Source organism: Ranitomeya imitator, chromosome 1 (assembly GCF_032444005.1).
Source record: "Ranitomeya imitator isolate aRanImi1 chromosome 1, aRanImi1.pri, whole genome shotgun sequence".
Lineage (NCBI taxonomy): Eukaryota > Metazoa > Chordata > Amphibia > Anura > Dendrobatidae > Ranitomeya > Ranitomeya imitator.
The window spans coordinates 104,196,958-104,210,061 of NC_091282.1; the positions used below are offsets into that span (position 1 = coordinate 104,196,958).

The 13,104-nt window shown below is 49.5% G+C and overlaps 2 protein-coding genes across 3 annotated transcripts in view; one reads left to right on the forward strand and one right to left on the reverse strand.

Annotated features, from left to right (window-relative positions):
• The window catches only part of SREK1IP1 (SREK1 interacting protein 1), an 82,125-nt gene extending 79,181 nt beyond the window's left edge, over nt 1–2,944 (reverse strand). For both annotated transcript variants that reach the window (XM_069749373.1, XM_069749381.1), the window contains exon 1: nt 2,851–2,944. In XM_069749373.1, the coding sequence (XP_069605474.1) occupies nt 2,851–2,863 (13 nt within the window). In that variant the 5' untranslated portion in view covers nt 2,864–2,944. The remainder of the gene's footprint in view (nt 1–2,850) is intronic.
• A 224-nt stretch (nt 2,945–3,168) lies between these two features.
• The window catches only part of CWC27 (CWC27 spliceosome associated cyclophilin), a 275,764-nt gene continuing 265,828 nt past the window's right edge, over nt 3,169–13,104 (forward strand). The window contains exons 1-2 of the mRNA XM_069749390.1: nt 3,169–3,275; nt 8,222–8,318. Coding sequence (XP_069605491.1) covers nt 3,234–3,275; nt 8,222–8,318 — 139 coding nt within the window. The 5' untranslated portion in view covers nt 3,169–3,233. The remainder of the gene's footprint in view (nt 3,276–8,221; nt 8,319–13,104) is intronic.

The window sequence follows — 13,104 nt, forward strand, 5'->3', positions numbered from 1 at the left end:
CGGCTCTTTTGAGGTCTATACTTAGATTTTCGATGGTGTTCAGATCAGAGGACTGTGAAGGCCATTGTAAAACCTTCATCTTGCTCATTTTGAGGTCGTCTTTTGTGGATTTTGACGAGTGTTTGGATCATTATCCATTTGTAGAAGCCATCCTCTTTTCAACTTCAGCTTTTTTACAGATGGTGTTATGTTTGCATCAAGAATTTGTTGAAATTTCATTGGATCCATTCATCCCTCTAACCGTGAAACGTCCCTTGTGCCATTGGCTGCAACACAACTCCAAAGTATGACTGACCCACCCACAGGCTTAATGGTTGGCGAGATGTTCTTTTTCTGAAATTCTGTGCCCTTTTTCCTCCTCACATACCTTTGATCATTGTGGCTAAATAGTTCTATTTGAACCTCATCGGTCCACAGGACTTGTTTCCAAAATGCATCAGGCTTGTTTAGATTTTCTTTTGCATTCTTCTGATGCTGAATTTTATGATTAGGACACAGGAGAGGTTTTCTTCTGATGACTCTTCCATGAAGGCCATATTTGTGCAGATGTCTCTGAACAGTAGAACAATGTACTGTACCACAACTCCAGAGTCTGCTAAGTCTTTGTGAAGGTCTTTTGCAGCCAAGCAAGGATTTTGATTTACCTTTCTAGCAATCCTATGATCAGCTCTCACTGAAATTTTGCTTGGTCTTCCAGACCTTATCTTGACCTCCCCTGCTCCTGTTACCTGCCGTGTATTTATTACATTTCGAACTGAGGAAAGGGCAACTTGAACACGCTTTACTATCTTCTTACAGCCTTCTCCTGCTTTGTGGGCCTTAACCATTTCATTTTCAGAGTGATAGGCAGCTGGTTTTTTGGCACAAGGTTAGAGTCTGGATTTTTATAAGGCTGAGACATTTGTATCACCCGGTCTTTCCTAAAGATGATAGTAAACAAGCCATAACCCTAACAGGCTAATTAAGGTCTGAAACCTTGGTCAAAGTTATCTGAAAACACAAATCTCCAAAGGGTGCGCAAACTTTTGCATCGGTCCATTTTGCTTGTTGTAATTTTTAAAGGGAACCTGTCACCCCGTTTTTTGAGATTGAGATATAAATACTGTTAAATAGGGCCTGTGCTGTGCGTTACTATGGTGTATGTAGTGTACCCTGATTCCCCATGTATGCTGAGAAATACATTACCAAAGTCGGCGTTTTCGCCTGTCAATCAGGCTGGTCTGGTCAGGTGGGCGTGTGCACAGCGTTCTTTTCTTCCCCAGGTTTCCGTTGGTGGCGTAGTGGTGGCGCATGTCCAAGGTCCGGATTCCCTGTGCCCACGTGAAGACACAGCGCGCGATCTGCGCTGTCATTCCTTTCATCGGTGCGGGCGGCCATCTTCCTGGGGCCGCGCGTGCGCAGATGTAGTGCTCTGCTGCACGGGGCTTCAGGAAAATGGCCGCGGGATGCCGCGCGTGCGCAGAATAGATCGCGGCGGCCATTTTCCCAAAGCCGAGATGCAAACTCGGCTTTGGGAAAATGGCCGCCGCGATCTCTTCTGCGCACGCGCGGCATCCCGCGGCCATTTTCCTGAAGCCCCGTGCAGCAGAGCACCACATCTGCGCACGCGCGACCCCAGGAAGATGGCCGCCCGCACCGATGAAAGGAATGACAGCGCAGATCGCGCGCTGTGTCTTCACGTGGGCACAGGGAATCCGGACCTTGGACATGCGCACACCACTACGCCACCAACGGAAACCTGGGGAAGAAAAGAACGCTGTGAACACGCCCACCTGACCAGACCAGCCTGATTGACAGGCGAAAACGCCGACTTTGGTAATGTATTTCTCGGCATACATGGGGAATCAGGGTACACTACATACACTATAGTAACGCACAGCACAGGCCCTATTTAACAGTATTTATATCTCAATCTCAAAAAACGGGGTGACAGGTTCCCTTTAAAATGTAAAAAATGAGTATTGCATGATTTCACCCAGGTATGTTTGACTCTGAAACGCAGCTGTGTTATTGTAATAGCTTCCGGGGACTGAGTCGCACATAACGCTACCTGAAGAGGCCGGACCCCGATGGCTTCTCCCCACCGGCTACCAATGACTGACAGGTTTCGCCCTTCACTCAAGGGGAGATGGCAGGGAGAAGCCGCCAAGGACCTGCCTGTCTGACTAGATCCATGTGCAGCTTTGTTCCTGGCAAGTTCTTCTCCGAATCACCTTGTGACTCAAACATTCCTGGCTGAGATTACACGACCAGCGTCTGACACAGGCCCACAGTGGATCGGTCAGCTCATCGCAGGTTCCATGGAAATGCAAGTGTCTGGTGCTAGACAAAAAAATAAATCGCTTCTGCAATTGAGACTCATTAAAAACGCTGCACGGTTTGCCATTTTCAGGTTCTTCGATTCCTGCATACTCTGATGTGGTCTATGGTCATCGCTGAGCCACACTGCCATTGTGAGCTCACTGACGGGGTCTCAGTTAACTCATCGTGCCGCCAGCAAGAGACCGAACACAGCGGAGAAGAGGAAAACGGCGGAACAGGTTTAATCAAACCCAAGGGCAAAAAATGATTTTTCGCCCCAAATCCATGAATATTAGTGAATGAATATTAGTGAATGAATGGCCCCTCCATCAGTACTGCACAGGATCCCATCCCTATGCTACACGCAGTGATACCATCTGCAGCACTGGGGGCCAGACCTGCACAGCTGTGCTCTCCCTCCATTGCGGTGACAGAAGCCTCAACACTAATGAAAAGCAACGAGGAAGTTGTCAGTAATCACCCGGAGAGTACCGGAGCCAGACTCCACCAGCGGCAACTCCACCGAGCTGCCGCCATGTCACCGCTCACCTGGGACGGCCATAGAGCCGGGGGCCTCACACCGCACCGCGCACCTCTGGAGGAAGGAACTCGTCACTCGCTCTAGGAACTAAATACGCGCTATCACTGTTTCCGGAGGTCTAGTGTACATGGTGCACCGTGGACTAGTCCACGAATGCAAAAAAATAGGGGGATGACTTATTGTGGATGAAGTTCCGCTACTTTGTTCTACAGTGATATATTTTTCTCTGTTTTTGTCCTAAAGTAAAAACCGTGAAGCTGATCTATGATTCACCTCTCTGTTGTCCACTGGCGTAAATAGGAGTTAGGTAACCCCTCCCTTTCCTGCACAGTGGTACATCCCGCCGTGTCAGGCTGCACGCGCTAGTTTGTTTTGAAGACGCTGAAGGAAAATGAGCAACATTTATATCCAGGAGCCGCCCACTAACGGCAAGGTGCGGGGGAGCCCGGGGCAGCCCATGTGGGGATGTGGTGGGGGTCTCGGGGTGACGAGTGCAGGAATAACACTAGCTCCTCCATTACTGCTCAGGGGGGTTAGCACAGTCACCCCTCCCCCTCCAGGGGACAGTGGCCGCATCTGGGCAATTCTAGTCCCACAAGTAATTTTGGGGTTCACAGGTGTCATGATGGGGGCAGCTGTAAGGTGACGCTGCTGGGAAAGGGAAGGTTACTGTGTGTGCATTGAAACCAACAGGGTATCCTGAAGTGAGACCCCATTATATCACGTGTCCTCATGATGGGTGGGGTCCTGACATCGCCCCTCTGCACACAACCTGATGGATGGGGTCCTGACATCGCCCCTCTGCACACAACCTGATGGATGGGGTCCTGACGTCGCCCCTCTGCACACAACCTGATGGATGGGTCCTGACGTCGCCCCTCTGCACACAACCTGATGGATGGGGTCCTGACATCGCCCCTCTGCACACAACCTGATGGATGGGGTCCTGACATCGCCCCTCTGCACACAACCTGATGGATGGGGTCCTGACGTCGCCCCTCTCTGCACACAACCTGATGGATGGGGTCCTGACATCGCCCCTCTGCACACAACCTGATGGATGGGGTCCTGACATCGCCCCTCTGCACACAACCTGATGGATGGGGTCCTGACGTCGCCCCTCTGCACACAACCTGATGGATGGGTCCTGACGTCGCCCCTCTGCACACAACCTGATGGATGGGGTCCTGACATCGCCCCTCTGCACACAACCTGATGGATGGGGTCCTGACATCGCCCCTCTGCACACAACCTGATGGATGGGGTCCTGACGTCGCCCCTCTCTGCACACAACCTGATGGATGGGGTCCTGACATCGCCCCTCTCTGCACACAACCTGATGGATGGGGTCCTGACATCGCCCCTCTGCACACAACCTGATGGATGGGGTCCTGACATCGCCCCTCTGCACACAACCTGATGGGTGGGGTCCTGACATCGCCCCTCTGCACACAACCTGATGGATGGGGTCCTGACATCGCCCCTCTGCACACAACCTGATGGATGGGGTCCTGACATCGCCCCTCTGCACACAACCTGATGGATGGGTCCTGACGTCGCCCCTCTCTGTACACAACCTGATGGATGGGGTCCTGACGTCGCCCCTCTGCACACAACCTGATGGATGGGGTCCTGACGTCGCCCCTCTCTGCGCACAACCTGATGGATGGGGTCCTGACGTCGCCCCTCTGCACACAACCTGATGGATGGGGTCCTGACGTCGCCCCTCTCTGCGCACAACCTGATGGATGGGGTCCTGACGTCGCCCCTCTGCACACAACCTGATGGATGGGGTCCTGACGTCGCCCCTCTCTGCGCACAACCTGATGGATGGGGTCCTGACGTCGCCCCTCTGCACACAACCTGATGGATGGGGTCCTGACGTCGCCCCTCTCTGCGCACAACCTGATGGATGGGGTCCTGACATCGCCCCTCTGCACACAACCTGATGGATGGGTCCTGACATCGCCCCTCTGCACACAACCTGATGGATGGGGTCCTGACATCGCCCCTCTCTGCACACAACCTGATGGGTGGGGTCCTGACGTCGCCCCTCTCTGCACACAACCTGATGGATGGGGTCCTGACGTCGCCCCTCTGCACACAACCTGATGGATGGGGTCCTGACATCGCCCCTCTCTGCACACAACCTGATGGATGGGGTCCTAACATCGCCCCTCTCTGCACACAACCTGATGGATGGGGTCCTGACGTCGCCCCTCTGCACACAACCTGATGGATGGGGTCCTGACATCACCCCTCTCTGCACACAACCTGATGGATGGGGTCCTGACGTCGCCCCTCTCTGCGCACAACCTGATGGATGGGGTCCTGACATCGCCCCTCTGCACACAACCTGATGGATGGGGTCCTGACATCGCCCCTCTGCACACAACCTGATGGATGGGGTCCTGACATCGCCCCTCTCTGCACACAACCTGATGGGTGGGGTCCTGACGTCGCCCCTCTCTGCACACAACCTGATGGATGGGGTCCTGACGTCGCCCCTCTGCACACAACCTGATGGATGGGGTCCTGACATCGCCCCTCTCTGCACACAACCTGATGGATGGGGTCCTAACATCGCCCCTCTCTGCACACAACCTGATGGATGGGGTCCTGACGTCGCCCCTCTGCACACAACCTGATGGATGGGGTCCTGACATCACCCCTCTCTGCACACAACCTGATGGATGGGGTCCTGACGTCGCCCCTCTGCACACAACCTGATGGATGGGTCCTGACATCGCCCCTCTCTGTACACAACCTGATGGATGGGGTCCTGACATTGCCCCTCTCTGTACACAACCTGATGGATGGGGTCCTGACATCGCCCCTCTGCACACAACCTGATGGATGGGTCCTGACGTCGCCCCTCTGCACACAACCTGATGGATGGGTCCTGACGTCGCCCCTCTCTGCACACAACCTGATGGATGGGTCCTGACGTCGCCCCTCTCTGCGCACAACTGGATGGATGGGTCCTGACGTCGCCCCTCTCTGCGCACAACCGGATGGATGGGTCCTGACGTCGCCCCTCTCTGCGCACAACCGGATGGATGGGGTCCTGACGTCGCCCCTCGATGCACATAATCAGATGCTCCAGGATATGATGAAGAAAACGTGTCACTAGTGACATTCACAGTTATGGGTCGGGGATGAAACCCTGGAGCACGGATCACAATGTGAAGCCTCTGTTCATATCACTGACTCTAAGAACCTCCATTAGGAGTGGCATTAGAGGAGTTGTTTGGTTTTTAAACTCCAAAGTCTGCAGTCTCTCTATGTGACTGGCTGCATGCTGGCCGCAATATTGGATTGAAGTTCATTCTCTGTCCTCCGTAGTACATGCCTGCGCAAGGCAAGATTGCCGCCAAATTCAGGTGACAGATTCCCTTTAAAGGGAATCTCATTAGATTAGAGACTGGCTGTACGATTGCATTCAGGCGTGTTTTACTCTGAAACGTTGCGTCATTTCGTAGAAAACATGATTTTGAAGGATGGCAGGGACTATTGATCTTGACTGATTAGTTCAATTCACTCGTCTACCCCCACAGGTTCTCACTGGGATTGAGATCTGGGGAGATTCCTGGCCATGGACCAAAATGTCCAATCTTTTATTCTCTGAGCCACTTAGTTCTCGCTTTTGCATTGTGTCATGATCTCCATCATGAAAAGGCATTGCTCATCACCAAATTGCTCCTGGATGGTTGGGAGAAGTTTCTTTTGGAGGATGTCTAGATCCCATTCCTTATTCTTTCCAGTGTTCTTGGGAAACATTGTGAGTGAGCCCCCTCCATGGACGGCAGCCTGGTGTCTAAAAGGGACGCAAAAAGCCACTTTTCTCCAAGAAAACATAAAGGACAGACTGAGATTCTACAGGAAGTGCAGGGAGTGACAGCAGAGGAACTAGTGATGAGCGAGTATTCTCGTTACTCAAGTTTTCCGAGCATGCTCGGGCGTACTCGTAGATTTTGTGTCCTCGCAGCTGCATGATTTGCGGCTGGTAGACAGTCTGAACACATGCAGGGGTTGCCTGTTAGGGAACTCCCACATGTATTCAGGCTGTCTAGCAGCTGCATATCATGCAGCTGCGGGGACACAAACATAATCTACGAGCACATAACCCGTCCGTCACACCATTATCACATAACGTGCAAAGGTGAGCAGAATAAAGGCACAATTAAACGGATTCCATTCCAATCTAGTAATAGTTTATTAAATACTCTTAATTATAGTTCATGTAATTAAACAAGTAACCTCAGATGTGAGGGACACATAAGGCTACTTTCTCCTATATAAACTTCTGCTGTGCTCAATTATTTGAATTTCTTGATAATGCAATCTCTATAAAGTCTATAAACAGCCTATACCAGGAGTGTCAAACTGCATTCCTCGAAGGCTGCAAACAGGTCATGTTTTCAGGATTTCCTTGTACTGCACAGGTGAAAATTTAATCACCTACACAACTAATGAGTTGGTGATTAAATTATCACCTGTGCAGTACAAGGAAATCCTGAAAACATGACCTGTTTGCAGCCCTCGAGGTATGCAGTTTGACACCCCTGGCCTATACAATGACTAAGGTGGTGTTATATGGAAGTATCAACAATATCAAAACAATGAATGATCCACAATCAATATTACTCTAATAACCTCTCACAGATCAAAATAAGTACAGAGTGTCAATTATACAGCATAATTAAATAACACAATTCCAAACTATACTCACTCAATGTATGGAGAAAGTTCCGTGTACCTCCACCCCGATGCACGTTTTGTCCACACTTCTTCAGGGGAACGAAAGAAGTGTGGATGAAACGCGCGTCCACAAAAAAGGTGAACACTACTATGAGTTCTGTGTTTGCCAGTAGTACGGCATCCTGAGACCATTCATGTGTGGGGGGCTTCTCATGCCTGGAGGGGGCTCACTCACAATTTTGCCCAAGAACATTGCAGTGAATAAAGAATGGGATCTAAGCATCCTTCAAGAGCAACATCTCCCAACGATCCGGGAAAAATTTGGTGATGAACAACATTTTATCCAGGATGATGGAGATCATGTCACGAGACACCAGTAGTAACTGAGTGGCTTAGTGAACAAAACACTGAATCTTTTGTACATGGCCAGGAAACTCCACAGATGTGAACTGATCTCATTTAGAACCTGTGGACTGTTATATTGTCTATATGGGAGACTGATAAGGTCACTAATGGCAAGTATTCTTCTGCCCAAGGTTTACATATAGATTTGCACTGTGCAGCACATTCATTACCGATTGTCCGAATGCTCATGGAGCAACAGCTTTGTCTCCCCTCCCCCATACCTGGCTCAGCTGATTGTACATTTTCACACCATTTATAATTCCTGTATTGTAGGTTCTGTTGAAAACAACAGCTGGAGAGATTGACATTGAATTATGGTCGAAAGAAACTCCGAAAGCTTGTAGAAACTTTGTTCAGCTGTGTTTGGAAGGTAAGAACAATGGTGGAATATGTGGATGTGATGTCGACTAGTGATGAGCAGACGTGCTCAGAGTAGGTGTTATCCGTGCTAATCAAGTAACTTCGGCGTGCTGGAAAAATATGTTCGAGTCGCCGCAGCTGCATGTCTCACGGGTGTTCGACAGCCACAACGCATGCAGGGATTGCCTAACAGACAGACAATCCTTGCCATATTTTCCCAAATTTAGATATGCTGGATCAGAGATTGAGGATTGGCCCTCAAATAAGGAGCGATTGGGGAAAAGAATACACACTGGTGAGGATAAGGTTTTCTGCTTATTCACATTGAGAATCTTGCGTCTTATACCATTTACAAATAATGGAACTCATTGTACCCAGGTCATGGTGACTCCATTTATCATATACCATAACATGTTTTTGCAGAATCTTAAAGGCATATGAGATAAGAAGTATGAAATCCTTGACTATGAGTCTGCCTGGTTCGCCCCGTGTTATGTTATGGTCTTAATCTGAGTAGGAACAGGTCCTGAGGAAATAAAAACAAGGTGCACACTTGTCACTGGTTTACCAGTTTCCTGGTCCAAAGATGAAGGAGGTGCAAAATCAGTCTGCTCCGTCTTTTTTTTTTTCATGGTTTTCCCCACAATTCCAGCATCGCACTGTTACTAGGTCATCAGGTCCCTTTACTGTGTCTCCGCTGTTTTCCTTGTGCTCTACCATACATGACTGGTCTCTTTGTCCTTGTCTGTTCACTTCCTTTAACTACTTGTAAAAGGTCTTTGGGTCATTGTTTCTCCATTCAGGTCTGGCTGTCTGGACTGCGTCCCGTAAGCCATTATTCATCCCGTCATTGAATGTGTTTATCAGTATTTTAGCATCAAGAGGGTTCCTAACACTGTACCCCATATCTGCCCACTTTAGCTGTATCCCAAGGTATGTCTCTATACCAGGGGTCCCCAACTCCAGGCCTCGGGGGGCCGCCAACAGTGCAGGTTTTCAGGATTTCTTTAGTATTGCATCGGTGGTAATGTGATCAAATGCACAGGTGATGATTCCAATCCCTGTGCAATACTAAGGAAATCCTGAAAACATGCACTGTTGGCGGCCCTCGAGGCCTGGAGTTGGGGACCACTGCTCTATACTCTCGCCTTTTCGCTGTGTCCCGTCAGTCATGAGTACAGACTGCTCTGATTCATTCAGTGATTCACAGTACATCTCCCCAGACCGTGCAGATTGATCATTCCTGGCCCATGCTTGATTCTTTGTCACATCTTTGTGTCTTAATTATGTGTCCTAGTACATCACCTGCCTTCGCAGGGTCTGCCCAAGTGCACTTATACGGCCGTTGTATTGTCTGTAAAATGGGAAAGGTTGGTTCTCGGGGTCAGACTGTCGTAACATAGCTAGCTGGCTCCAGGGATAAGACTCCTGTGTCTGTCTCACTCTAGTCAGCCTCCTTGGTTCAGCCTCCTTGGTCCCGATGTGGATGGTTGTGGTGGAGGTGGCATGATGTTCCTCACATCTGTGTCAGCTTCTTCTGACATTACATGTGATCTTGTCTGGGCAGGATTCAGTGTACCTCTCTTAGGTCGGGTGGCTGCACAGGTCACACAAGTATCTCTCCATTCTGGGTTTAGTTGACCACAATGTTTACCAGTCCATCTGACTTGTCTGGGTCTCTGGTTATACAGAGGTGGGGTGGTAGCAGTCACGGTCCTAGATTTTTGTGCATAATAAACCTTACATCCCACTGTGGTCTCCTTACATCCCACTGTGGTCTCCTTACATCCCACTGTGGTCTCCTTACATTCCACTGTGGTCTCCTTACATCCCACTGTGGTCTCCTTACATCCTCACCATTGCACTTCCTCATCCGCATGACACCATAAATTCACTTGCTATTCTTTTTTTTTTTTTTTTATCATTTTGTCTTTTTCTTTTCCCTGAAACTGGGCCGTTTTTGCAGATCCAAGCTTCCACACTGTGGCATGTTTGTTTTTTTTCAGTATTGGTCCTACATTCTTCACTGCTTCTTTTCCTTGAGTGTTTTACTATCTGTATAGCTGTTTTTAATCCCATTGGGTGCCCTGACTGCACACAAAATAAGTTACCCATGGATTCAACCTATACTTTACACAGCTCACGTTTCTGCAAATGCCCTCTCGGTGTGGCTGGACCTTGTCCACAGGCCACGCTCTAGAAAGTCAGAATGAGCTCTGAAGGTGTAGCAGGAAGGCTCTCATTGCCATCACCCCATAAACCTACAGAGTGTAACGGGAAGGCTCTGGCAGCTCTCACCCGTTGGACCAGCTGACTGTAGTAGGAAGGCCGAGGATTGATAGGCCTCTCACCTACTAGAACAGCTCCATGGACCGTGGGAAGGCTGACACAGATCTCTGACTCACCAAAAACAGAACAAGATACAGGACAATAAAATAGAGATATCCCTGTAACAGAAGCCAAATGACCGCCCAACAGATGTCAGAAGGGACCGTTTTCATCCCAAACACATAAGCACCTGTTGTCTACAATCAGGCCATGAGATATAGTCCGATATGTTCCAACCCTACTGATAGAGACAAACATTTTGGTGGCCTCAGAAAGACTCTACAGAATCGGGCATATCATCTGTGGTTAATCGAAAACCAGATTGCGAGAGCTATCAGAATATCAAGGAATCATCTCCTATATTACAAAGCTGAAGAAAGCAACCCAGTCACTTTAGTAGTCCCCTATAATCCAAATCTGAAGGTTTTGAAGGGAGCAGCATGGAGCACAATCATGATTACAAAAGATGCCCGATTACAATCCATATTTCCAGATCCCCCTCCCTTCTGTGTTGTATGCAGCTCCTGAATCTAAGAAGCACAGGAGATCTGTACTTAGTATGACGTGTCTGTGTAGAGGTAATACAGTGATCACCGGTGACATTGTACACAGGACCTCTGTATATAGTATACAGTGTATAGTGTCAGTGTATAGGTAACACTGACTCACCAGTGACATCTCTAGGTGAAGTCCTTCATTTTTCATCCAGCACAGACCACCATCACTTCATCCAGCCAGGACTTGTCTCTGCAGGAAATAACACAGTTATCTCGAGCTCCGCTTGCAGAATACATTACTTAATTTTTCCCAACTTCTACATTACACCACATGAAAAAAAAGAGGTGACATAGTGTCACTCTATGCACAGTAACAGGACCGCCCCCCCCATTTAAAGCAGTGTCCTCAAAAAATTAAATAAATACATCACTGCAGTAATAATATCCCTTAATTGTATGGTAATTATAATATCCCCCCCATCCTATCCCCGTGTATCTCAATCCTGGCGTCAGCCATATGTTCTCCCATCCTGCCCTCATGAGTATCCATTCTGCCCATATGTTCTCCCCATCCTGCCCCATATGATCTCCCCATCCTGCCCCATCAGTCTCCATCGTATCCATCCAGCCCCATGATCCTTCATGATCTGTCTCCAGTCCTGCCCCATGTCTTTCATTCTGCCACGTATCTCCAATCATGCCCCGTATCTGCATTCTGCCCATGTCTCCAGTCCTGCCCCCAATGTGCCCAGCATCTCTGCCTCCCAGTGTGCCCAGCATCTCTGCCTCCCAGTGTGTCCAGCATCTCTGCCTCCCAGTGTGCCCAGCATCTCTGCCTCCCAGTGTGCCCAGCATCTCTGCCTCCCAGTGTGCCCAGCATCTCTGCCTCCCAGTGTGCCCAGCATCTCTGCCTCCCAGTGTGCCCAGCATCTCTGCCTCCCAGTGTGCCCAGCATCTCTGCCTCCCAGTGTGCCCAGCATCTCTGCCTCCCAGTGTGCCCAGCATCTCTGCCTCCCAGTGTGCCCAGCATCTCTGCCTCCCATTGTGCCCAGCATCTCTGCCCCGGGCCCCCCGGATTGCCGTTCGCAATAAAAAAAAAAAAAAAAAAAGAGTTCTTCTCACCTGACCGTAGCTCCCTCCAGCAGCACGCACTCGCCGGCGACTGACAATGATGTCAGACGCCGGCGACGTGCGTGCTGCGGCTGATGTCAACTGCTAGCCTCTGATTGGCTGGCGCCTGTTAACTATTGACATGCGGGCGCGTGCCCGCACATCAATAGCATTTAACTGCCGCAGCGCCGGTAGGTGCCCGGTGAGCAGATGAGACGGGGCACGATGCGGGCCCACTGGGCCCATACGCCAGTCAGGGCAGTAATGCCCTGATGGCGGCGGGCAATCTGAGCGGTAGCCCAGAGCCCCCCCACACCACTGGGCCCTGGGCTACCGCCCAGATTGACCCTATTATAATCCTTACAATCCGCCCCTGAGTCTAATTAATAAATATATATATATATATATATGTATACAGTGGGGCAAAAAAGTATTTAGTCAGTCAGCAATAGTGCAAGTTCCACCACTTAAAAAGATGAGAGGCGTCTGTAATTTACATCATAGGTAGACCTCAACTATGGGAGACAAACTGAGAAAAAAAAATCCAGAAAATCACATTGTCTGTTTTTTTTATTATTTTATTTGCATATTATAGTGGAAAATAAGTATTTGGTCAGAAACAAACAATCAAGATTTCTGGCTCTCACAGACCTGTAACTTCTTCTTTAAGAGTCTCCTCTTTCCTCCACTCATTACCTGTAGTAATGGCACCTGTTTAAACTTGTTATCAGTATAAAAAGACACCCGTGCACACCCTCAAACAGTCTGACTCCAAACTCCACTATGGTAAAGACCAAAGAGCTGTCAAAGGACACCAGAAACAAAATTGTAGCCCTGCACCAGGCTGGGAAGACTGAATCT